This window comes from Cryptomeria japonica, chromosome 8 (assembly GCF_030272615.1).
Source record: "Cryptomeria japonica chromosome 8, Sugi_1.0, whole genome shotgun sequence".
Classification (NCBI taxonomy): Eukaryota; Viridiplantae; Streptophyta; class Pinopsida; order Cupressales; family Cupressaceae; genus Cryptomeria; species Cryptomeria japonica.
The window spans coordinates 540776377-540804330 of NC_081412.1; the positions used below are offsets into that span (position 1 = coordinate 540776377).

Here is a 27954-nt window from a genome sequence, read left to right on the forward strand (position 1 = left end):
TAAAGGTTTCAAGTGGGTGAGGATAAATAGGATTTTAAATAAATAATTTATTTAAAATAGTTGTGCAACTTGATTTTGTAGGAAAATACAAGTGGGTGGAGGATAAAGGTGATTTAAATAAATGATTTATTTATTTAAATGTGAGAGGTGGGATTTTGGGGGATTTAAATAAATATTAATTTATTTAAATGTGAGAGGTGGGATTTTGGGGGATTTAAATAAATATTAATTTATTTAAATGTGAGAGAAGATTTAATTAAACAAATATGATTTATTTATTTAATTAATGGTATGAATTTGGTTAAGTGAATTAAATCAAATAAATTAAATAATTTATTTAATTAATAGGAGAAGAGGGTTAAGATGAATTAATTAAATATTAATTTAAACAATTATTAATTGATGGTTAAATAATCAAATAAATACTAAGTATTCATTTAATTAAGTGGACAGATTTATGTGACTACACCATCGTTCTCATCTTTTGAGTCTAATAAAATTAGACATCATACCCGATTAGTACCATTCATTCTCGTGGGAGAGAACAACAACAATATTCAAAACAATTATTGTAAGTATCATTCAAATTTCCTAGTGCAGTCAACAAATATTATCTATCTATGGTAACTTCTTTTATTTTTGTATAGACATCAATGACAAATGCTTCTATTATTTATTACTCACACCTTATTTAATGTAGGCAACAACCTTCGGGAAAGTTTATTTTCCTTTAAAAAATTATAAGATTTTAATTTTGTAAAATTGTGAATATTATTATATCAAATTTATCTTCCCATAGTCTCAATATTTTTTGTTACCTTTTGGTTTTCCTCACATGGCTTGCTGGTGCTATTGTTGGGAATCTTTGGGCTATTATTGATTTTATTAAGATTTATGGGGTTTCTCTTTAAAAAATATTTCAATAGCTTGTATGGAGTGTAATTTTATAGAAATAAATCTTTCCACAACATCTATTTTTCACTTATATGTTCTTTAATAATGACACTAGATAAATATTAGAACAAGTTGTAAAAAAAGCCATTAACTACCATATTTTAAAATAAAAATATCGAAATAAAAATAAAGAACCATTAATCATAATTATAATAAAAGAATGAAAATTAAAATGTTAAAAAAAAAAAAAAGTTTGAAATAAGACCCTATCACTCTACATATCTTTAAATAACCTTTTTTTTAATATACTCTTAACAAACTTTATATCTCTGTATTTTGTTGCTTGATGGCTAATCAAATATCTCTGTATTTTGTTGCTTGAGGGCTAATCAAATTTTTGCAACTTGTAATATGAGTCTATATTAACAAATTATCCATTTCACCAAAATTAATGGAAACACATCTTTGCTTCATTCATTCATTCAATCCTCTTTCTCGCCAAAAAAGAAATACTTGTTATAGCCAGAATTTTTGAAAGCAAGTAAAAGACAGGATAAGACTTCATGTATCGAAATCTTTTCAGCGCCTTGATGTAATTTAGAGCCTATAGATGTAACGCATCAAATATGTTTGTTCCGTCTAACTCAGACAGCTTCTTGATAAAATTGATAAATATGCACGTCTTGCAAGTTAGCAATACTCCTGTTACCTTAATTTTGAAATCTTCTTCTACACTACTGGGCAATCCTATAGTAAATTGGAATGGCTATGGCAGCACTGTTAACACAGCGAACTCTAAGATTACAAAGCAACACAACATTAAACAGAGGAGAAGAAGAAATGGTGTTATATTGGCAGGCTTTGCGTTTGAGAAAAGAGCACGTTATCCGTAATGTTTGTTACACTGCAATTGAGTAGAGAATAATTAATATGCATTGTTAGTTTTTATTTGAGTTATCGACTAAAGAAATATAATTGAAATGCAAACAGGATCGAGAAAGCAGCAAATCAACTGATGAAGGAAGCTTCATCGCTTTTGGTGTATCAAGATATTCTTAAGAAGCCAGTTGCTAAGGCCTTCTTGGATGTCGTTAATGGAATCCGTAGCCGTGAAAGTATGTATGCCTTCTGTAAAGTTATTCGTAGAAACTAAAAACCCTCGATAGAATTAGCTCCGAACTTTGGGGTTTAGCTCACAACTTGAATGCACGCACACACAATTTTTGGCTCACTTTTATTGGCCACTTTATTTTAGGGAGCATAGGCGGGAACTCACTTCTTCATTGTGGTGACTGCTCTTCATTATCGATCAGTCACATTGGCCCGGCTATAAGAGGCCAATCCTGTACCTTTTCTGAGGAAAAAATTAAGTGTTTGGCAGTCTCATGTATCACTTTTTTTCTTCAGATAATAATATAATACAAAGATATTTGCTACAATGGCTCAGTTATGAGAGATCCATTTGCAGTTTTTATTCCAAAAAAATAGCGTGGGCAGTCTTCGTGCCTCACTTTTTAAAATAGGATCATTACAATTTCTCAGAAATTTGCAATCGTAACCGGTTACACGAGTTATTTAGTCAATACAATCAAAGAGAACTTGAGGAATCCATTTTAAAATTATACCTCCAGTGAAACGATGTATTTAACAAGTAATTAAAGAATATAATATAATATAATAGAATTTTTTTAGTGTTTACAAGGTCAAAGATAGTTTATGGGTCTGCAGATCTTGTTATTTTTGCTTTGTGAATAGATCTTCTGTCATTCATATGAGCTCTTCCTTTCTCTCAATTATGTTCTCACTGAATAAATTTTTGAAAAAAAGTTGCTCTGTTAAATTATTTATGTACTTGATAAGCTTTACAATCCAAGATAAAAAGTTTTTCTTTTCAACTGTTCCAACTTTCTAAAAGATATATACCCTCTCCTCTCATATCTTTTTGGTCTTTTTCATCTACTTGTTTTACTCCGAAGTTGATGCAAGTTGGTCCTTAACTAGACAATGAGAATCTTTGATACCCAAAATAGAACCTTTGAGTACCACTAGCAATTCGTTTGCTATCTCAGGTTTCTAGTTCTTCAGCTGCTGAGAGGAACTGGTCTATGCATAGCTTCATCCAGCCTCTTAAGAGGAACAAACTTACCTCTAGGAGAGCAGAAAAGCTCGTGGCTGTATAGTGCTTTGCGTCTCATTGACCACTAGACACTTGTGTTCAAAGAGAGTCCAACGACACAATGGGATGCAGAGCCAGAGGAATCATCACAAGTTGATGAGGATGCTGCCACTTCAGATGTAGGGCTGGTTGGTGTTAGTTTGGGGGATCCTGACCATGAGGAACCTTATGCCCTTTGTCCACCGTCCTTGAAACCTGTCCCTACGTCCCCTTGCCCCCAATGTTGATGTAACGCTATAACTTCCCTTCTTCTTGAGCTCCACCTCTTAAACTTGAATGTATTTTTCTTTGTGTGTAGCCTTACTTGTCTTCCAAATTGCAAGTCATAACACATCATTGCGTTAGAATGTGGTGCTAAACATCATGCCAGTGCAACTAGGTGTGCATCTAGTCTCTGAGCAACAGATTTCAGAAACCTACCACAGATGCTTCCAGACAACAACACATATGCTAGACAATCGGGAACAACTGATACCGAAACATAATGATAACATTAAGAGAGATACCAAACATTCTTGACTCTATCCTTCATAATCTCAGATGCTCTGTTATGGCATGACAAAAGTAATTAAAATTACGACCTTCTTGATCAACAACATTGACAACACGTTTGACATCAATGACAACATAATGTTCAACAAATCTCTCATCAATAAATCAATCATAAATTGAGAACCACTTGCCATAAAGATTTGAGAAAAAGCATGTTGAACAATTGACTCACACCTAAATCTGATGATAGGTTGCATGATATGGTCTTGTCCTCATTATCTCTCCAAAGGTCCTAAGATATAAGAACAGGTTTTCTCCAAGGCACATATAATGAAAATGTACACTTAAATTTATCAAGGGTATGAACAAACTTAGTAGTAAAGAAGTCCCCATAGGGTAAATCCCTCATGAGGAGACTAATGGTGAGGTTCTCGATTCCAACTGTAGTGTCATAAATTGTAATCTCTTACAATTTCACACTCCGTTTTGGTCCCTTGATTTAGTGTGCCTCCTTCTAGGTTGTTTTCAGCCTATTTTGGCTTTATCTCATCCAAACTGTTGTCATATACTCATGACGTGTCTCGATCCAATGTCCTAGGCCTATGGATTTTGCAACCACCCTGCTTTGGTACCTTTTTAGCTGGCCTATGGCGCCTAGTGGCATAGTCCTTCCAGGAGGAGTCCAAATTTGAATGCTTCAGAGTGCCAATTCCCGCCATTTGTGATCTGATCCCGATATTTTAATATGACTGTTGGAAGTCAGCCTAAAAGTGAAAATACCTTGAGAACCTTATATAAAGGCATCATCTTTAATTCATTTGATCATCTTTCACTATCTAGCAATTCCATTTCAAGCCTTAATTCCTTCATTCAAGAGGATCAAGCTGCAAGAACTTTTCTTCAAGTATGTCTTCATGATGGATTTTGTTATGATTTATCATGTTATTGCGTTAACACTTTGAGGACTTATCCAAAGAGTGTTTGCATCACCACCATTATCAATCTTGAGGTATAATCTTGTCAATTCAGCATTTCATTTTTGATTCAGCCTCTTCCCTAGTAGGGGTAAGCTCTCTTCTAATCAATCATCACTGTAGTGAAGGTTAATACCTACCTGGGGTTGACTTAGGCAAGCCCTATACAACACAACATTTTCCCTCTGTGTGTGTAGGTTATAGATCTGACAGTAGAAAGTTACAGATTTGTGTAGAGTAAATTGAGACACACAGTTCTAGATTTCAAACAAGCAAAAACCCTTGGACTATGCCGTTTTGCACGTGTTCGACACTTTTTGGCTGAATTTGAGGGAGAGTGATCTACAAAGCATCCTGATCCAAAATTCAAAGTTTTAGCTGATGAAAACACCTCTAGGACTAGGGCGCCTAGCACTATTGTTCAGCATTCCATTTCTAGATCTATACTTCTGAGTTGACTTTCAGTTTTGTATCTTTCTATTTATGCTGAATATTGTCAATTTCGCATGATTTAACCTAGTTCTTGTATCTTCACATCAAATCATATCAAATCAAAATGAGGAAATAATCATGCACAACATCCAACTCTTCTTTAGGACTGAAGTTGGATCTTGGTGGCTATTTCCCCTAATGAGATTGATATTGATTTGGGATCTTAGTTTATATCTCTAGGTTAGGATCTCATTTCCCATCATTTCACCAACCTACCTCCAAAATTTCAAAAACTCAGCAAAGATATTAATAACAAATGAATGAAACTGATCCTCACCGGTATATACTTTCCTAGCAATCATCCCTTGTCCATCAAGAATTATAAAAATGGGCTCGTGAATCCCACATGTTGATTTCGTGAAGAGAGGATATTACAATCATTCTCTAGAATTTAACACACTTTAAGAGTTAAAAAAGATGACTAGTCTTTATTAGGTAAAACACTATCAAAGTGGTTTCTTGTTAGATAAAATTGATATGCAACGTTAAAAAGTTTGTTTTGGATGTTTCTTTTGTAAAGTAACATAATTCAGACTTATGTATTGAGTCCTTCGTAGCTTCTATTAAAGTTGATTGTTTCTCTCAAATTGTGTTTCAACCATCTTTACGATGAAAGCAAAAAATTTGCCTTATTTAAAGGGAATAGAGTTTGCTATTTCTATCTTTTGTATGTGGTCTGAGCTGTATGTTTTTGATTTTTAGATATTTATGATTGACAACATACAGTTAAAAAGTTATACTACTTAATTTAATCTCCTTTTGTTGATGTTTTCTACAGCTGCTGAAACACTCTTGAGATTGTATGGTGTATTTTTTAAGCTGATGGCATTGGGTTGCTTTTCTAGGTATGGGTGAAATCTTTTGGTTTTAAGAATTTTTTGGCCTTTCTTTACATATTTGTATCATGTCCATCAATAAACCCCATAAATTTTAATTAATGTGTGAAGTTGTAAGGGTTGAGGAATAAAAATTTCTTGATGAAAATTGAAAATATTTAGCCACAAATCCTATAAAGGTTGAGCATTGATAAATGGGTCCTCATCCATAAAATTAATTGCCGAACATATTAAAGTAATACAATAATTTTGACTAATTTGCTCTCATGAAATTTCAAATGGCCCTTATTAATAGGTGGGTTTTAAAGGCCAAAAATTAAAGACAAGAATTTAAAATAAAAACCTTCCACAACATTAATTGGTGACATGGCCGAGGATTATTTGAACAACCATCAACTACACTGCCAGATCAAACTGCACACACACAATTGGAAGCCAAAATTTATGTGGTAAAATTCTAATATTGCAGAAATGTATTTATAAGCAACAAGCAGCTTAATATAAGGTACTTATCTATTCAAAGTCTAGTTTATCACAAAAACATGGTCTATTCTGCCTACTTGGTCTTCAAATTTCTTCAGCTTCCTTAATCCTCAATCTCACCAACTTTTTTTTTTTTTAATCTATTTGATGCATACAATTAGAAGCCATCCTACATGGAAGGAATTGATTTATTATTTCTGTCTTTTGCTGAATTCCCATCTGCCATCTTTTGAATTTTATTGTGTGCCATGTTTGACCATGATACGTTTAAGTTAATCATGATATTTTTGTTGCGATACCGGTACATTGTATCTCATGGTATTTATATCGATATCCCTCATCTTTGTGTCTCTTTGCATCTCTATTTATATAACTTCATCTTGTTGTCTCATGGTATCTTCTTTGCCACACCTTAATGCAGGGTCTCCTTGGCTGGACTATGACCTGCCGAACCTAGTGGCAGCTCTACAGTGATATTTTTACAATGTTTCTCTTTGGCCATAACATGCAGATCATGGTGTTGCCACTGTGGGACCACAAAGCCCGCTTTCAAAAAATTATGCAAAATGTGAAAATGACACTCAATTCTGAGGGCTCGTGACATTGTTATGTCTTTCCAAATCATAGTTGTTGTGAGAACACAAGGCCAACTTCAACATGGTGTCACTAAATCAGGACCACAAAACAGAGAAATTTTTGACACCTTTGTATTTTTCTTCAAAATAGGGGAAATAAAAGAAACAACATGGTCACTGGAAGATGATCTCAAACATGATAAATTTTTGCAAATACGAGATTAGAAACTCTTCACAATGACGTTGCCTCAATGAGACCTCAAAAAACTCTTCACAATGATGTTGCCTTGGTGAGACCTAAATAATACTTGAACATGCACATTCAAGTTGTTCTATGGGGAGTGGGGGCACTCCTTTATAATTAATTTATTCATTTACGAAGATAAAGCTTAAAGACCTTGCTTTTCATGTTTTTCATCACAATTTTTATGTCTATCTCAATTGCTTTTGATGATATACATTGCGTTTGAATGTATTGTTAAATCATGGATTTAAAAAACGTTGGATATTTTGTTGTTTTTTAACTAAAAAATGTTGCATATTTTTAATTTAATAAATGTTTTGCTGGCATTTAGCAAGTTAACATACAATAATGTCAATATTAGGAAGTGCAAGCGAATCTACTATTGAAAGGGATGTTACTTGGAAACATGGCGCACTAGGACTGACTCTAGGGACTATTATGGCATGTCCCTTTTTCAAAATTGAAGACATTAGTTGGAGACCCATAGCCTATCTCTAGTTCCCGTAGGGTGAGGGACATGATAAGGGAAATAAATTCCAAATTAGGTTTGATTATTGTTTAAAAGGCCGATTTAAGTGTTGTTATTAGAGGTCATATAAATGAGGCGTTATGAGGCCTATGTATTTTTTATTTTCACTTAGGGAAAAATGAGTTATTAGGGGGCTCAAAGTGAGGTACCTATACAAGAAAGGTAAGCGCCCAAATTAATTATCCATTGTTGTCATTATTGAATTCAATTTCAAAATTGTGCACTCAAGGATAGGAAAACCCGCATATCCATTTGTGGTGATTCTACTCAAGTAATGCATTGGTTCTCATTATTGTAAGCATTTTGGTTCATTTTGGCAAGCAATCTGCTCTACATCTGCAATATCAACATTTTTTGCGAGGTTTTTGGAACATATTATCATATTCATTGAATATTTGCAACTCATATTGGCTGCACCTGAAGGGTTTAGTGTTGCACTTTGTTTTGACATCATTCTCAGCTCTATTGGCTTTCCTAACACCAATTGTACAACCTCCAAGCTATTATTTTACCTTCCTTTCAGCAGCATACTGCTGTGCCTACGGTTTTTAGGCTGTTTCCAGCACTTATTAGCATTATTACTGCCATGTCTTTTTGGCTTTTGGCTATTTCCAGGCTTGCACCTAATCCTGCACTTCTGTACAACAATTTGAAAATATTTGTGGCTTTCCATACAAGCCATATGACCACTGTAAGTTGTCTGATTATATATTGAATTGTTGCTGTTATTTTGAGCCCTAATTTGCTATTATCTCCTATCATAACTTGCTTTGGATTTGATTGCTAAATTATCATTAATATTGTTTGGTGGAATGCCAAGTTGGTGACTTGTTTTGATCTCATAATTGCTTCTAACAATCAAATCTAATCTTGCTCGCTTGATTTGCAATTTCTTCGGTTTATACTCTTGATTATTTATTAATTTTATTGAGGGTCCATTTGACCGCCCAAATCTAATTATTTAATATTCTAAGGCTAAAAAATATTATCAATCACTGTCATTTCTAGGGCGTATTTGAAGTTATATTGATTTCATATAATTTGTCAATCATTTATTGATAGATGTTGAGTTAAATCTTGAAAAATCATTCCTGATAATAGTAATCTGAAAAAAATAAATAAAAGTTTAGCAGACTTTCTTAGGGTTCTTAATTGGGGACATTACATGTTATTTGCAACTACTGTCAAAAAGTAAATGGAGACATTGATTGCCTCAAGTACCACTTCACATGTATTCCTTGCGATGATGTTAGATTATGGTCCCAATGCCACGAGTGAAGGAAAATGAGAAATAGGCAACCTTTTGTATTGATGGATTTGAAAAAATTAGAGAGGACGAGGATAAACAAATCCATAACTATAGCCATTAAGCTCAACTTGGTGCAAGAAATAGAGGTGGATATGATTGATAGTGATTGTGGACTTCAATTGTGGTCCATGAATGTGCAACACATTGACATTGTCCAATTTCAGTAGAGCTTAGTAACATGGCTTGTTCGTACCTCAAAACACTCGGAGCATGATTTTCAGTTCAAGGTACAATGGGAACAAGTAGACGCATGAGGGAGTAGATATAGTTTGTGTTAGTTTTTAGTTTTACAATCTTCCTTTCAATGTGGCAAAGAATTCATATTTTGAGTATTTAGTCATTGTGTTGATAGTCGTAGGGAAATGGCAAAAGGTGCTCTCTTCATACGACTTAAGTGAGTGTTTACTCTGGCAGGTTGTCATAGGCAAAACCAATTTTTGAAGATCAAAGGAAATAATGAAGCCAATTTGAATGCACCATAATTTTAGATAGGTGGATAGATGGAATGAACTACATCCTTATCAACTTTGTAGTGGTTTCAAATGGTAAGATGATGTTTTCAAAGTCCATAGACACCTCTAATAAGGTAAATAATGTAGACAATTTGAGTATAATGTTGGGGGAGATTGTGTTATAGGTGGGCATTGAAAATGTTATGGAAGTTGTAATCAATAATGTAGTAGCATATGTGGTGGCAATGGATATGCTTTAGGATGAGCATCCATCATGTTTTTGGACCTCTCATGCTATCGATTGCCTTGACATTCTCTTGAAGAACACAAACAAAATTGATTGGGCGAAACCAAAAGTGCAAGAAACCAAGAATATCACAAAACAAAATATTGTTGGAGTAATTAGGATATTATCTAATTATTTAATTAATTAGGTCCTTTAATTACTTTATTCACTAAAGCTAAACTTAGGTGCTTTTTCCTTTTATTAAATTAGGCTAATTATAGATTAAGCTCTCTCATTCATTATTGTGACATTTGGCACTAGCTAATTTAATCCAGCTTTAGGGTTTGCATCTAGGGTTTTATTCATCCTTTCATAAGGATTCATTCATTCATTGTAACATAATTCTTTTGTGCAATCAATATAGAATTTTTAGGTTGTCAAGCATATTAATCTTGCTTGATCTCTATATTGTAACATGTGGTGTGCTTGCAGATGATTCTTGGCTTGTGAGGTTAAATCATTAACTTCTACATAGTATTAGAACAAATCTACTAAGTTCCTATCTGTTGTGAGGTATTCACACATTGCCCCATTGCAAATGGCTACCCCCACTTTTCGCTTTTTAGGCTTAATCCTTCTCGTTTTCTAGGTTGTCTTAGAGTCTTTGCTATTAATCTTTGCATTGAAGGGATAGAGTTTCTCAAGTAGCTAGAGGGTTCATCAAGTCAGGGTGGTCTCCTGAGGTTGGAGTAAAGACAGTCAGTTGTCAAGGCTTTTGAAATGAATGACTTGTATCTTGTTTGTAGGGTTATAATTGAAATGAGGAACTAAGAAAATCAAGTGAGTTGAGCATGATAGGTAAATAGAAGGACTCCTTTGTATCATGCCTAGGTTTCTTGTGTTATTTGATCACACTTCTAGTTGCAAGCATAAGCCTTGGTTGTTTGAATGGTGTCCTCCTTGAATTTTTGCATTTAGCTCTTGTCCTCACCATGGTCAAGAGCGAACTTTGTCTTTGAGTCCCGTCCTCCCGAAGGTCATTGACCGAAATTTTCCATCTTGACCTTGTCCTTTCAAAGGATATTGAGCAAGTTTTGTCTATCATGCTTTGTCCTTCCAAAGGACGATGAGCGAAATTCTCACATCTTAACTTCGTCCTTACCTAGGACACAAAGCGAAATTTGCACTTTAGGGCCTGTCCCTGCTAAGGACATAGAGCGAACTGCCTTAGGAGGCTTATTCTTAGAGAGGACAATAAGCAAATTGCTAATAGGTCTTGTCCCTAGCAAGGACAGAGAGCAAACCTCACTTTGACCATGTCCTCATCAAGGTTTTAGAGCGAAAATTTTATATAGGGCCTGTTCTTGCTAAGGACATGGAGCGAAGTACTTATCTTGGCCTTGACCAGCCAAATAACATGCAGCAAATTGATGAGAACATGCTTTGCAAAGGTCAGCAAATGAATTTTGATCATATAGGTACTGTCCTAAGCAAGGGCGAGTTTCATCTTAGAAGTCTTGTCCCTCAAAGGATAGTGAGCGAACTTTATTATAGGTCCTGTCCCTAGCAGGGACATAGAGCGAAGTCACTACATCAAGCAAAGTTCATGTACCCTACTCACTTCCTAGAGCGATTTTTTGCCAAATGGCATGTACCTTACAAGGACTTTGGAGCGAACTTTTCAAGTATGTACCTTACCAAGACCTCATAGTGAAATTTTTGAAGTGATGTACCTCACTAGAGATTGGGAGCGAATTTCACAAAATGATGTACCTTGCTGATGATTGAGGGCAAGTTTTATCAAATGATGTACCTCACACTCCTCCTAGAGCGAACTTACCTAATTGATGTACCTTAGAGATGGTCTAGAGTGAAATTCTTTGAAGATATATACAATGCCTCCTAATTTGATTGAATTGCACCTATAGTATGTACTTTGATTAAGTAGGAATATGAAAAGGTTATAAATCATGTGTGTTTGATACTTATTGAGGAAAGAAATGAAGAGAATCACGTTGGAGGAGGATAAGTGTCCTGAAGAGAAAATGTCAATATCAAGATCCAGTTGCAAGGAAGATATCCTCAAGGAGATTTCATGAACGAGCACAAGTAGATGACTACACAAGAAATATTTACTAATACAAGAGCAAGATCTACTTTAACATGCAAAGGGAAGGCTTCATTTACAAGCACAAAATACCTAAGAGGAATCTCGATTCTCACCATACCTTGGAGGCATGAAGAGATCAAAGGAGTGTTAAGGAGAAGTCATACAATCACTCCAAGTCTACAAAGGTACGAGTTGAAGTGGCATCCCGGATGGCGTCCTAGTCATTATCCCTCTAGTCAATGAAGTCCACATCAACACGTCTAAGTTCAATGAATCAGACTCATACACAAAGGCACAAATTCCAAGGCACCTACCCCCTGATATCTATTGGTCCACACTCATGGAATGCAATTTTCTCATTGGCTAAGGAGAAGTTTGTTGTAACAACCCTAATTAGGGCTTTCATTGTAAAATCTTGGCCATTGATGGAGAATCAATCCTGGCTGTTAATTGTAAAGGAGCTCTCTATAAAAGCTCAAGCTCTTCATTTGTAAAGGCTAATAGTTAATAGTTGGAGAATAGCTAATAGTTAGGAGAGAATAGAATAGCAATTAGAATAAAAGTAGATTAGGAGAGGGAAGAATTGCTGGTATGACTTGTAAATGAGATACTCTTTTCATTGAAGTTATGGTGAAATTTGTTATTTCAACAAGCCTCATGGTTCTACTTATCAATTTATTTTCATGTTGATTAGATTGAATGGAAGAAGTTGTTGAATGTATTCATGTGGAATCCGCTTAGTCCATACGACTAGCCTCTTACTGATTGTGAGCGTGCCTTGTGTGGTCAACTGGAATAACATGAGCTTAACCTCGAATCGTCCTACACTCATTGTTTATGCATTAACTTGAATGGTGATCATTGTTTGGCGGTATTGGTTCGAACATCTTTGAAACGTCCTTAGAAGATTGCATTGAGCTTGTGTCGAATTGTTCAAGTTGATGGTGAGACCTAGCTTGGTAGGATTCCACCTATTCATTCATCTATCTTCTTACATTCTTAGGCCTAGGATAGACTCTCTCAAACCCTACCTCTTTTGCTCTTTTTTATCTTCCAATTGAGTAGATAGAACCTAAGTTCCATCAAATTAAGCATTTAGGCATTCGAATGTAAGTCCCCTTGTGATTCCAACATAATCACATCAAACCAACTAAGCTTATCCACACGTAGTGACCCTACATTCATGAACCTTGGAGTCGTCTCGAATGATACTTAAGCTAATCTTCAGCATCCGAGAGATTTTGTTCAAGAGAGGATAAGATACTTATGGTATTTTATTCTGTGTTCGCATGTGTGTAAAAAACACATCAATGTTGAAATAGATGGCTCGGTTGGATAAACCAAATGTCTAATTGGCCTTACGGCCTTAGACATTTGTCTTGTATTTATCCGTATATCTCTACTTATTATTCTGATCACATATAGATTGATCGGTTGAATATTATGATTAATATTATAATCAACATTATGAATAATTAGTAACAACCTTGTGTTACTAATTATTCATAATATCAATTATATTATTTCATTTTGCAATTACCGATTTATTGTAAGTTATCACATCGGTTTGGTTGACCGATTATTTGTTATGATAAACCCGACGAGATTATCATGGGTATTGCATTGTTGATATGTGCCGACATGACTCCACATAGGAGTCATGACTCCTTGAGGAATCATGTCGGTTCCACAAGGAGTCGTGACTCCTTTATGGATCACTGTTGTATATAAATAATATGCCGTCAATGGAAGTGGCGGTAATGCAAAGACAGACAACACATCGAGAATAAAAAGGTGACAGCCGTGGAAGTGAAAGGCAAGATTAATACGATAACAAGAGCATTCAAAATTGTTGAAATAACATACAACAAACATTTTCTTGCATGTACATCAGTTGACCTTTGTGAATAAGAACTATATTACAATTTAAAATTACCTATATACATCTGATCCACTTTAACATGGTATTAGAGCGGGTTCCCTACCAGCCTGTGAGGATTCACGAAGGAAGTACAAATTCACAACGCAGAAGATTACAATCTCAAATGCATTTCATTTAATGAAATCGCTTATGGCATATGATGGGGTATCAATCTCATTAAGCAACTGCAATCTTCAAGTTGATCATTTCATTTGATCAACTTTGAATCGATATTGGCTGTGCATTTCCGTTTTGACTTTTTCTCAGCAACTAAGTTTCAAACGGTAAATTTTGATCATCTAGAGGCAGCGATTATGATCTTCCATATCAGCGAATTCACCTTTTGAACATTAGCGATTAGATTCGGTCAAGTTTGAGCATCGATTAGTCTATACATGGTGCCATATATATTTAATGTTGAGTGATGTGTGAAGGGTTATCGACCACCTCTGCCATGCGGTCATAAATGCAAAATTGATCATTCCATTTGATTGATTTAACAAATCGATATCCCTTTGTGTTTGCAAACTGCAGGAGGTGCGATTATTATCCTTGTGTGATTAATGTACCGCCATCTTCAACTGGCAATTAGAGACGCCATTGGTTATACTTTGATGAGAGTTTTGGGAGCAAATTCACTATCTTCATCGACAGATTTATCTCAACCTCTGCGACTCTATTTTTACCTATCAACGCTATGCATGCTTGCTATGATTTCATTCTGGTAGTCATAGTTTGACATTTGTGGGTCTGTGATCAGTGATTTATACTTGTATTTGTACAACGACATTAGTACAGTTGATCGAAAATTCAATTCCAGTGTATAGTCAAGCAGTTACCACTGAGCGGTGCGGGATATCAACACATTTGAGTGCAAATAATATGTCATCTCGAACTTCACCAATAGGCTCATGACCATCCTCACCAAGGTCATATGATGGAGAAGTTTATAATAGTGCAGACAAACAAAGTACATGTTTAAGATCTTATGATGGTGCTGAAAGAGAACGACAGTTTGAGAGTGATATAGAGATGTACTTACAGTTCACAGGTGTTTTGGTTGTTAGCAGGCTTCACTATTTGTTTTGTGAGTCTTTGTCACGTGAGTCTCTTGCTCCCAGTTGTTTAGTGTTGACAGTCTGCAGGGGGTATTTTACATGATGACAAGGTGTCATATTGTGAGTTGTTCGCTCAATGTTGCAGATGTGATAACATGTTGTGAGCTAGCATTTGTTGTTGCAGATGTTCATATTATAATGCTAATGCATCAAAGTCTTTGTCACACAATCCAATATAGTACCATCAAGATGATCATTATATGAGAAGGTGTATCAATAGTCTCATCAGCAAGGTGAGGAGGGGGCTTACGCAACTTCAAGCCAATAAATTTGATGACAACAATCTCAAGAAGAGGAATACCAGGTTGTCCAGTGCCCGAAAATCTTGGATGTTTGGAAGAAAGTCTTTTTATGGATAATAGTTGTATTCCAATACACCATAAATATCTCTGGAAAAGACACCTACAAATCTAAAATTTTGCTCTTTGTTAACCCGTGAAGACCTCTGCATTTCATCTACTGCCAAAATGCATAAGCTGGGTAGAGGACACTGTGACAAAGTCCAACAATTCATGGCGATTACTGGAGCAAGTGAAAAAGTTGCTATTCAGGCATTAAAAGGAAGTGATTGGATCCTTGAAGGGGCTATTGATCTTTTCTATAACCAGCAAATAAGATCCTTGCTAGATTCACATTATCTTGAAGAGCTTTATTAGCGATATAAGGATCAATACAGTGATATGATTATGGTAGATGGTATCACTTTTCTTTTCAACGATCTATAGGTGGATCTGAATTTGAAAAGTGGGAATTTTGATAGTGTTGCTTGCAGACTATAGATGATGGAGATGACTCTATTATCGATAGTGATGGGATTGTTGCCTAGAGCTAAAAACTCGGCCTGATTGCTCCAGTTGTGTCCCTCCTGTAGTGGAAGTGGACTAAGGTTTTGAGATCCATCAATAAAGAGATAAGTAGTTCACGTTTAATTAATGTTCATGATTTTTTTTTCTTTTTTTTGTAGTTATTAATTCATGCTATTGGGATAGTGAATCATGTATGATTCTGGCATTGATATTTCTCTTCGAGATAGTCTTGAACTATTAGTAATCTCTCTTAATGCTTTCAGGATGGACTGGGGAGCATAAGAATGATGAGAGATCGCATTCAAGGAAGGGAAATCTTGATAATTGCTTGCATTTCTTTGAAGAGGAAGAATCAACATTCAGAGGGAGTCTGACAAACCTATAGAAGCAACCTTGGACGAGAAGGGTCAAGAGGTTGAGGTTAGTACTTCAAGCTTTAGAGGGAGCAGCTAGAGGATCTGCTTTATTTGATTTCCAAGGATCCTGATCATATTGATTTAGAGGGAGTAGACCACGTCGAGATGGTTTCTCTAGTGATCAAGAAATTGTAGCAGTTAGTGGAATCTATGATTCATGAGATAGAGTTCCATATGATATCTCTGGATGGATGGATACTTGGTGGGCTTGGGATTCACCAAGGGTGATGCAAACTTTCGAGAAAAGCTTGGAGATATGGAAAAATGAAGCTCGAATTAAGAGGGAGGCTCAACATTAGTGATTTTTCTGTGATTTGATAATACATCTGTCTTTGAGAGAGACTTGAGGTGAAAGTCCTCCACCCTTTGATATGGTTCATGGTGGATGTCATGTGTGTGACTCCATGACTTCATTGGTTCAGTGCTTGTTGAGCCCCTGTGAACATTATTGAGAAGTGACGATCTCACAATGATGAACACTTGTACTTTTGATCATTATTGTAAGGTGACTATCTTGCAATATTGATTGACCATACCATTATGATGGATATCATGAGACGTGGTATCTGTGGACATGTCATGATGGTTGTCATCTCTAAGTAATATCTGTTCATGGTGGATATCATGAGAAATGATATTCGTGGATAAGCCATGTTAGATGATGTTACTAATAGAGATGTTCATGGTGGATATTATGTGATGTAATATCCGTGGACATACAATGAATCAATATCTTTAAAATTGCCATTAAAGTGGATATCATGTCTCTCCGTGGACATGCCATGAATCAATATCTTTAAAATTGCCATTAAAGTGGATATCATGAGACATGATATCCGTGGACATCATGGTGGGTATTGTTTATGAGATCATGGAGGATGTCATGAGACGTGATATCCGTGGATATGCCATATCTCCTAATATCAAAGTGAGGTGATATCTCTCTCTCTCTTTCTCTCTCTCTCTCTCTCTCTCTCTTATAGATGAATCTATTGTGATCACAATAATTTATTGTAGGACATTATTGTAGGACATAAGATTATCCTCCCTTGCTAAGAGGGAGTGTTGAAATAGATAGCTCGGTTGGATAAACCAAATGTCTAATTGGCCTTTACGGCCTTAGACATTTGTCTTGTATTTATCCGTATATCTCTTCTTATTATTCTGATCACATATAGATTGATTGGTTGAATATTATGATTAATATTATAATCAACATTATGAATAATTAGTAACAACCTTGTGTTACTAATTATTCATAATATTAATTATATTATTTCATTTTGCAATTACTGATTTATTGTTAAGTTATCACATCGGTTTGGTTGACCGATTATTTGTTATGATAAACCCGACAAGATTAACATGGGTATTGCATTGTTGATATGTGCCGACGTGACTCCTATACTCCTTGAGGAATCATGTCGGTTCCACAAGGAGTCGTGACTCCTTTGTGGATCACTGTTGTATATAAATAATATGCCGTCAATGGAAGTGGCGGTAATGTAGAGACAAACAACACATTGACAATAAGAAAAAGGTGACAGCCGTGGAAGTGAAAGGCAAGATTAATACGATAACAAGAGCATTCAAAATTGTTGAAATAACATACAACAAACATTTTCTTGCACGTACAATAGTTGACCTTTGTGAATAAGAACTATATTACAATTTAAAACTACCTATATACATTTGATCCACTTTAACAATCAACACTATCCATATTCTTGAGGGATCCAACCTTGAGGTAATTTTTAGTACACTTTGGGCTCAAACAGAGGTTGCCATCATGTTCGTAGCATTCCAAAATCTACAAATTGACTATCATTTTATTAAATATGAGTTGTTGATTTTTTGGGTGATTTTTCTTGTGGGCATGGATTCGAAGGCAAGGTTTGAGGATCGTTGTAAAATTTGGGCATTTTGGAGTGAAGCGGACCTCACCATTGCATTCACAACGTCCAAAAACCTCTAGCTCCACTCTCATTTCATCAGAATCTGAGTAGCTGATTTTGGGTCTTTTTTACTTGAGGGCACACGTTTTGAGGCAAGATCTAGAGGTCAGTGAAAATTCTAGGCACTTTAAAGTGAAATGGACATCGCCATCATGCTTGTAGCAGCCAAAAACCTATCAATTGACTTTTTATAAACCAAGAATTGAGCAATTGACTTTTTTTAGACAATTTTTTCTAGCTTGCCGGTTCGGGTTCGGGTTCGAAGAACTGGTACGCTGGTACAGCAAAATTTTGAAAAGGGGTTTGGGTTTGTTTGGGTTTGTTAGTACAAAAAACATGTAAATTTTTTTTATTTTTATATATATATATATATTTTATATTTGTGCAGCGTATAAGCATGAATTAAGATTAGCATGTCACATAGCATCATATAAACAACAAAATAAACATAAACTTGTAATCATAGCATCATGATCATACCATAATAGCATCACATACGTCAAGTTTAATATCAAAATGACAAAATATTCAAGTATCATTGTTTCAACTTTCAACAATATAAAGTTTAATCATCAAATGGATCAGCTAATTCATCCTCCTCTTCCTCCTCTTCATCATTGACATTGACATTAGATGAGCCAATGCCACTTGCACTTGCACGTCACGTTGTTTGTGTGAAAGAAGACGTAGGTTGGAATGCACCTATACTAAATTCTTTGCTCTTTTTGATAGCAACCTATTGCGCTTTACAGAGTGGATGAAAGAGTATGTGCTCCAATTTCTTTCTGAAACAGATGAACTAGCAACCTATAAAGACAAAGTAAACAATTAAAGTTATACATTAATAAAATTATAGTTTAATTAATTAAAATCTACGGGCTTCTCTCTCTTTTGCCTCCTCATGCTCCCTAATATATTTTATCACTATCTCATTTGGTATAGGTTTACCATCTTTTCCAGGGCATTTTTTGATGCCTCTTCCTTTTATTCCACACAAATGACCTACCACTCGATAATATGAACTGTTACGTTCAATAACACATCCTTGGCATCTCCAAGTGAATCCCCCACCTCCTGGAAGTGGTTAAAAATGTCAACATATTTCCGTAAGGGAGAATTTGGATCATTTCTTTGTTTTGTAATTGTTTGTTCATTGCCAACGGAGGAAGAGGTAGATGCCATTCTAGTTCCTATGGCAAGAAATAACATAAACATATTCAAAAACAAAAACAAAATAATGAAAAACAATTAATGTTTCATGTTTGACAATTTGTGAAACAAAAATAGTTGGAAAAAAATGTTAAAAAACCTACCTCTTGTAGCCAATGGAAGCTTGCAAATGTATGGAAATGATGCTGCAACACTTGTTGAAGCTTCAAAAATCAGTCTTCAACTCCTCCTATTTGATCTTGGAAGCTAAACTTTGTTCACCCTTTCTTCAACTTGCTGTCAAAAAACTTTTGTTTGCAACACAAATGAGGAGAAATGAGCCAAGATTATATTTTAGAAGTCACTTTTAGGGTATAAAATTCACTTTTACATGGCAGATTCTAAAAAAAAATTAAATTTTGCATAAAAAATAGCTTTTTAGGCCGCCTAGCCACCCGGGTTTGACCTGGTTCGATCTTGGTCTGCTCGAATTCGAGCCAGGTCAAACCCCCTCTTAGAAATTCGAACCCTGGTCGAACCAAGGCCGGACCGGACTCGAACTAGGAACCTGGACTGTACCGGACCCGAACCAGGGGTGTCTAGGGGCGAACCTAGTAAGCTAGTTTTTTTTGTGGGCATGTTTTCCAAAAAAGTTCATCTGTACAGATCTGTATAGTTGTTGACATAGGTGCAAGGAATATTTTGTCAACATCAAGAGAATATTCAATCTTTGGCCATGGGGGAATATTCCATCAAAATATTCCATGAATAGAATATTCCATTTTTGGACCTTTTTTTGGCTTTTTGACCTAGATTCAGCAAAAAGCCCATAACTTGGTCATACAGAGTGGAAATCATGAAAATGAGATATTGCTGAAAAATGGGTATTTCTAGTATAAGCACTCCTCTTTCTTCAATAAACAATTGCAAAACACAAAACCAAACTCAAAAAAAAAGGCAGAACAGAGCTGCATATTATAGAGACTTAGAAGAGTTTTACTAGGCAAAGACTGGGAAGTTGAGGATGGTTTGATAGTATGATCAAGTCTGAGAATCTGTCAAACATAAAAGGCCTAAGTGCAGAAGGAAAACCATAAGGGGTCAAAGATTAGGGGTGTCAAGGAAGCGGCATTGGGGTAGACTCAAGTCCAATATCCTAGTGATGAAAACATTCTAAGGCATTTGGTAGGGGTATTGGGGAGCAGGTGAATGGTACGAAGATAGGGGAAAGCTTGACAATCTAAAACTTAAAGAGTACATAGAAAACACCTAGAAAATGCCCCAGAATTAGGATTTTCATATATTTTCGAAAATTTCTAATACATTATGAGCACATGGGGATGACAAAGGGCACATCAAAGAAGAAATTATAAATGAAGACCAGCATAAATATTTCTTAGTTCGGTTATAAGTAATGGGTCAAATGGGGTTAGGGACACAAAAAGTAAGGCACTCAAGCAAAGTTTTAGGTGTAGGGTTTGAGTCCCAATTGGCTCTATTGGGGGATGTGTCTTTTGAAGACACAACGAGAATCCAACTATTTCCAAGGCTAGAACAAAAATGGGAAACCGCAAAAGGATGATTGAGAATAATTTACACTTAATCATAAAAAACAAGGATCATGATTGTACAAAGACACCAAGGTACATACATGACAACATAAAACTAAACAGGACAAAATAATATACTAGGATAATAGCTTGCCACCAATGACATGGAAGCATAATGGATTGCAGGTATTGCTGCAAGCAAAACTGAAAAATATAATTGCTTTGGTGTTGTTTTTTTATCCAATTTAACATTGGACTGCTATAACTCAGGAAACTCAGTGGGCCTAGCTATCAAAACAAGTTTAATCACATGCTCTTTCATCAGAAAAAAGTTACTTATTAATTGCCTCTAGAGAAAAAATAAAGCACATTTATCTGTGGCCTCCATAAAAAATTCCATTTACAGTTTTGAATTTTAATCCTTATTGTTACAAGCCAATCGTTCAACTTAAGTCACCTTTAACCCTCACATTTCTTCATTCCCAAAACACCCTTGTTGTCTATGACCGTATGCTGAAATTCTTAATCATTTGCCATGGGAGATAGTGGAGGTGATGGTTTTTTTCTTTTGTCATTGTTATGGTTGTGATATGCTTGGGTTTTGTGCTGGGTGGTTTATGCTTTTGCATAGTGAACTACATTTTCAAACTGCTTCATTCTGAAAAATCACTAGGGTTTTTGTTGTCATGTTCCTTTAAGGGGTGTAATTCTGTAAAATTCGGTGGAGCTAACCATAATGCAGGTGTCTTTTGTGTTAACACTACCCAAAATCCAACTTGCAATTTTCACAATTATTGTTATAGAGACATTTTATCAGACAGTTCACATTCAATATTGGTTCAACATATTATCACAAACAGTTACCATAAAATTAATTTTCTCAACTTCAAATGCTGAGAACAACAATACTTTAACAAAATTTCTGAATGATTTATGCAGTGGTCATCAAATGATAAATATATGAATAGCTTTTGCAAACTGTTACACTCAATATTTTCTAGCAGAACTACTGATATCATTAAAATTACAAATATTCATTATTTTAATTGCTGATCTCAATTGAGAAATGTTTTCGGGTCCCAATCACAGTCTCCTCATACTTTTGTCCTTACTTGAAGATGTACTCCTATAATAAGGTGTACGACATGCTTTGAAATGCGGTATGACTCGTACATAAAGTGTACAAGAGCCTTTTTAGAATTGAGATTCCTTTTTAAGAAACTGCATCAACTTTGGAACCTCTTCTATATTGTGCGTTGGATAATATGAAGATTTGAATGCGTTATATTATAGATGAACTCACCCCATTTGTTTTGTATTGCTCCCTTGGGGGCTTCAATATGGTATGGATGGGGAAAATATTTGACATAAATTATAATATAATTTCTATTTGACTCTTTTCACTGCACACACAACACCGAAATTTCTTATCTGTCTCCCACTTGTACACACAACACTTACACACAAATTTGTAATTTGCTTGCAAATCTCTGTAATCTTGTATAGATAAATCAATTTGCTCCAAACACTTACTCTGCTAACACTGAGCCAAAATTGGAACTCCGTCTGAATCCACCTTTGCATATTGGCTAGGGAAAATATTTCACTTCCGAACCCAATCTTCACCTTATGATTTTTGGCCTAGGGTGGTAAAAATTAGCTCAATTCCACAACTAGGGTTTCAAATTTCAATGAAATATCAAATGCCAAGAATGAATCAAATGAGTCTCCACAACCTCCTTTTGTAACGTCCTGTAGAACCTTCCAGAAATTATACTTAAAAATCACTTTTTAAATAATAATCCTTTTTGCTCTATACAAGGGACTTTGTACTCCAATTCCTTAATTAATATAAGCTGTCTTTTAAGTTTTGCTTTTTGACAACTTAAACATTTAATTATTAAATTGTTTATTACGCATCCAGTTACAATTTTTTTAAAATAGACCAAAAATGAATTCCAACCATGCCAAAATATTCTTGAGTGCTTAGGAAATTGAGCCCTATGAAAATTGTTGCTTTCCAAAAATAGCAAACCTCTCCAAGAAGTGTGGAATGCTGCCAGAGTGTCTGTACTGCATTCAAAAAGTATTGTGAAACTTGCTTTGATCTGCAAAACTCACTACCATTGTCAAAATTCTAACCCAAAAGGACTAGTGCTCTCCAAGAAAGTTGGAGCCCCCAAAGATACTGGAAAGGCCATAAAAGAGGACATTACATCATTTTGGGGTGGCATGATGCAGCTGCCTGCAGCACTCTGACTTTGACCTTCAAATGCTAGTTTGTGGAAAAGTAGAAAACTATGATGTAGCTGGTGCCATTTCCACTTGTGCTGGATTTCTGCCCCTGGGCCACCCATATCTCCTCATCAGGTTACAAAGGAACCAATGACCTATTACATGTTGGTGTTGCAGAATTAGGAGCATGTATAAAGATATATCTAGATGTAGTTGAAGCCAAAAAGGTTAAGGCTATATCACTGTAAGAATCTGAATTGTCAGCAGCTTTCTTAGGTTGAGCTGCTGCTAACTTTGTGTTTGTTTTTCCAGCATCAAATCATATTTCCATTTGAAATTTAGAGTGTCTTTATCCTTTGTTTTAAAGCTCTGAATTTTTTTTACATCCTTTGTTCCTCCATATCTTCTGCTACTCTTTGTTCTTTTGTCCACATTTTTTTCTATAATCATTTTTTTTTTGCCAATGATGCTTTCTTTAGGTGTTTGTGTAATCAACATGCATTTCTGTCTAAGCATTTTATTTATCTATTCACATCTCTCATTTTCTTAACACCACCAAGACAACACAGTTGTTGAAGTGCATTTGGTTGGACCTGCAGCTGGCAGGACTTTGTATTAGATAGCATTTTAGAAGGAGGAGGGAGTCCTTTTGCAATAGCTGCTGCTAATGTTGGAAACCCCCAAAGTGTATGGTCAAGTGGGATTCCTGAATCATTAAGATTAGCCGCAGCATCTGATCTTGGCTGCTTGCAGGCTCTCACCATTACAGAATCAACATTGGCTAGATGGGTATAGTTACCTTTTTCCATCGTATACATTTTCTGTGATTGTCTTTGGTAACATGAATTAATTTTTATCAAAACATTCTCACATGCATCCTTGAAAATTTAAGAAACAGGTATTTATTTCTTTGTAAAATTCCTAGAAAATTGTACATTTTATATTATGTTTTCTTCACAGCAGAGCTCAAGCTCAAAAGTTTGTATTCATGTGGTGGTTGTCTTGGATAGTTGTTAGGCATTATGTTAAGGCTTAGTCAGCTAGTTTGTAAATCACTGTATGAGAAGTTTAAATTCATGCTTCAAGAGTAACTTAAGATACTGTATTGTGTGAAACTTAATTGCTATTTTTTTTCTTAAAGACATTGCTTTGAAGCAATTTATGGTGGAAACAGGCTAGTAATGCAGCACTGAATAAGCGGTTTGTATATGACATGAAGATTCAAAGTAACCTCGATCATTTTGAAGCAGCCAACTTCCAAGTGTTGTTTTACAAGATCTACATAAATCATATCAGAGGCATCTTGTACAAAAAAGTAGACAGTGACAACTGACATAAGTATTTACAGTATAATTCTTTTTGTTGCAATTTGTGTTAAATAAGAAAGGAAATTTATGTCTAAAATATGACTCAAGTCATGCTGGATTTTTCACCATATACTATTATGATTGGAAAGGAAGGTATATGATCTAAAAACATGAGACATTTAGCAATCATAATAGTCCAAGAATTGGGACATCTTATTTGCAGAAATGTGCAATATTCAGGGTGTTTAGAACGTGCAGAAATGAGCTATATTCAAGGCTTTTAGAACTTAAATAGTTAAAAACCAAGGGCTTTGAGGACTGCTATATGGTTAAAAACCTTAAAGAGAAGCCCTGTCTAAGATGACACCATTTGCAGTTGGAAGGAGCTTGTAGGTCCTGATTGCTGAGATGAGTTTCACAGGACCCAAATATATATTGTAACTTGATACTTTCTTGCACTAAACATTTTTTATTGTTGACAGTTGACACCTCATTTGGTGGATGCTCAATTGTATGTGTTTGTGATCTTAGGCAGCTATCCCCTATCATGGAAAAATCTTTGCACACATCACATTCAATAGCCATGATCCATCGGGAAACCTTTGACAAAGTCATTACACTAGAAACCAGTGTTGCAGATTGTGAACTGTGTTCTTATTTGGGATATTTAAAGGTTTCCCTCAAAGTGGCTGGTTATTCTCTATTATTATCAAATATTTGTAGTATATATACTATTAAATTCTTCTATTGTGCAAGTTGTTTCATTGCACTTGGGTTTTGTTGCAATGCAAGGGTGGGGCAAGGTACAAACAATGAGCATATTCAGTCAAACATTCAACAATCGCCAAAGTGACCTGTTTACCCCTAGAATTTGGAAGTCCCTAAATGGAATCCATGAAAACATTGGCCCATGCAGCTTTTAGAGTAGGAAGTGATTGTAAAAATCCTAGAGATTTGACATTTTTCCCTTTGTTGTGCTAACACACTTTGCATTCTGCCACAAAATTTTTGACAACCTTATTTAAAATGTCCTAGAATAAATTCCACTTGATTCACTCATATAGCTTAAAAAATATTGAATCACCTATTGTGGAGGATGAGTGGAATTCTTTGAGTAATTTCAACTTGAGTTGAGGGTTTTTTTCAAATACATTTTGGTGTGATACTTTACTTTCAACCTTGCCATGTGAACCTTGGTATCAATAGATGATTTGCTTTTATTTGTTTCAGATGTCTTGAAATTTAGTATCCTCGTCCCACTCTTGACAAACCTCCTCTAACCAAGTGAGTACCAAAACGGAAAGGGAAAACAATGCATCACCCTTTGCATATTTACATGAAAGTGTAATGTCCCTTTTTCCGCTCTAGTTTGTTTTGGGGACTGTTGGCCAATCCTGAGACCCATTGGTCAGTCAAAGGCAGAATTAGGGTTTCTAATTTTCTAGGAGGATGCTTTGGCAGTTATGGTGGCTTGCATGTGGGAGTTTTACAGTTCTGCTTCTAGATTCATTCTGGGTTTTTAGAGAGCTTCGCGATGGTGTGACATGCAACTGAATATGAGGACTTTTCCGAACTTAATATTTTTAGTAAGTGGGGCGAAGACAACTTATTTTTTTGGGTTTTCAGAGAGCCTCGCGATCGTGTGATATGCAAACGAACTTGAAGACTTTTTGGACTTACTATTTTTAGTAAGTTGTGACGGCTGCTCAGAATGTGGTTAAAATCACTTTGGAAACACTTACTATTTTTAGTAAGTGGGGGTGAAGACAACTTATTTTTCTGGGTTTTTTTGGGTTTTCAGAGAGCCTCGCGATCGTGTGATATGCAAACGAACTTGAAGACTTTTTGGACTTACTATTTTTAGTAAGTTGTGACGACTGCTCAGAATGTGGTTAAAATCACTTTGGAAACACTTACTATTTTTAGTAAGTGCTATTTTTAGCAGTACTATTTTTAGCAAGGGTTCAACAGACCAGTTCAGATGGCTATTTCCGATAGGTTAGTTTGAGTAGTTTGTCTTCCAACATTTTTGGAGCTTATTTTGGGTGATTTATGCTCGAGGAAAATTATTTTTCAAGTGAATTATTTTTAAGGCATGATGGACGTCTTAGGAAGAAATATGTTAATTTTATGAAATAATTCACTTTATTTCCTTGGATGCCATATCTCACTTTATGAATATTTCATAAAGTATGTTTGCTACCTTGAGGGGGTCGATTTGAAGAATTAAGAATTATTTTTGACTTAAGTTAAGTGGGCGTCCCTTTTGGAGAAGATACATGATTTTAAATAAAGGCAAATATTATTTTTGCTTGGGCGTCCAAATTGGATGTAATTTCATTTAATTTCATGGCAATTTGGAGGGAGTTGAATTTGAATTTGGAGCTTCAAAAAGTTATAAATAAGAGTGTTGGGTTCTTGTTTTTGGGTATCCATTATTGCTTTGATAACGAAGTGCTGCCAAAATGTTGTCAGACTCTTACTTCGAAGAACGCATACCTTCCAGTGCCTCAGTTTCGTTCTTGAGAGATAGCGCCTAGGTGAATGTATGACTGTTTCTCATCCAGAGGAGCAGATTGGACTCAATGTGGTGAAGATTTGTGTGGATTTCTGAGTGTTCTTGTGGCTGGTCACAGAGTGTGTTGAAGTATATTCTTGGTTGCAAGTCTCAGTGTGTCACTTTTCTCGTTCTGGGTATTTCTCCTATTTCTTATTGTGGTTTGGGTGATTCATTTTGTGAGTTTGTAGTCTAAAATGGTGTTTGGGATTTTATATTTGCAAAATCGTACTCTAGCTGGCCGTACCATGTGGCTGAGTGCTTTGGGATGCGTGCATAAATTATTGGGGTCAGTTTGCCATGTTTTGTTGTCCTAGGATTGATCACCTACCTCCTAGTGATCATATGCTTTCAGTTTCATTTCATTTGGTTAAGAATTGGGTGAGTTGTGAGAGTTTTAGTGGGATTTGGTGTTGCTGGTCTGTGTGTTTTCAGCGTGTTGGGAGTATATTAGATTTAGAGATTTTCCGTTTTGGAGTGTCTTCTTGTGTGGAGTTGGTTTAGGGGTGTGTGGGTTCTTTGGTGTGGAGAGAAAGATCTTGGTAATTGTTTGCAACTGTTGGTTCTTCATTCTTATCTTCTATGATTCATATTGTAATGCTGGTAGTAGTACTAACAGTAATTTCTATTGATCTTTCCTAGACCCACTGCAAAGTGGAAGAGGCTGGTCTTGCCGCCTATCTTTGAAATACTGATTTTTCTTAATTTGTAATCCATATTGTGCATTGTAAAGTTGGTAAGTAGTACTAACAACTATCTGATTGGATTATTGCTCTTAGTCCCATTGCATAAGTGGAAGAGGCTGGCTTTGCCGCCTACTTTGAATATTGTAGTATCGTCCTCCCGTTGCATAAGCGGTAGAATTGATTTGTAATTTCATTTCTAGTCCTCTCGCTGGATAAGCGGTTGAGTGATTACTATTTCAGTTTCTAGCTTGTTCTTGGTGTTAATGTTGTAGCTTCGGAAGTTATCCTTTTGACTATAGAAATTAAATATGTGAATGGCCTATCGGCCTTATATATTTAATGATTCTATCTCCAGACTATGCGTAATCATGGTCTCATTCATAGATCTGATTTCTATCATTTGCCGATATCATTTATACTGAATTGTTACTACACTAACAATTCAGTATTATGAATCGGTAA

General features: G+C 35.5%; 1 protein-coding gene across 3 annotated transcripts in view; it reads left to right on the plus strand.

Annotated features, from left to right (window-relative positions):
• Positions 1 to 1358: 1358 nt before the first annotated feature.
• LOC131051930 (uncharacterized) overlaps positions 1359 to 27954 on the plus strand; it is a 139942-nt gene continuing 113346 nt past the window's right edge. The window contains exons 1-4 of one of the 3 annotated variants that reach the window (XM_057986532.2): positions 1359 to 1783; positions 1885 to 2009; positions 5807 to 5873; positions 23542 to 23731. In XM_057986532.2, coding sequence (XP_057842515.1) covers positions 1521 to 1783; positions 1885 to 2009; positions 5807 to 5873; positions 23542 to 23731 — 645 coding nt within the window. In that variant the 5' untranslated portion in view covers positions 1359 to 1520. The remainder of the gene's footprint in view (positions 1784 to 1884; positions 2010 to 5806; positions 5874 to 23541; positions 23732 to 27954) is intronic. The other 2 variants (XM_057986531.2, XM_057986530.2) reach the window with 2 other exon arrangements.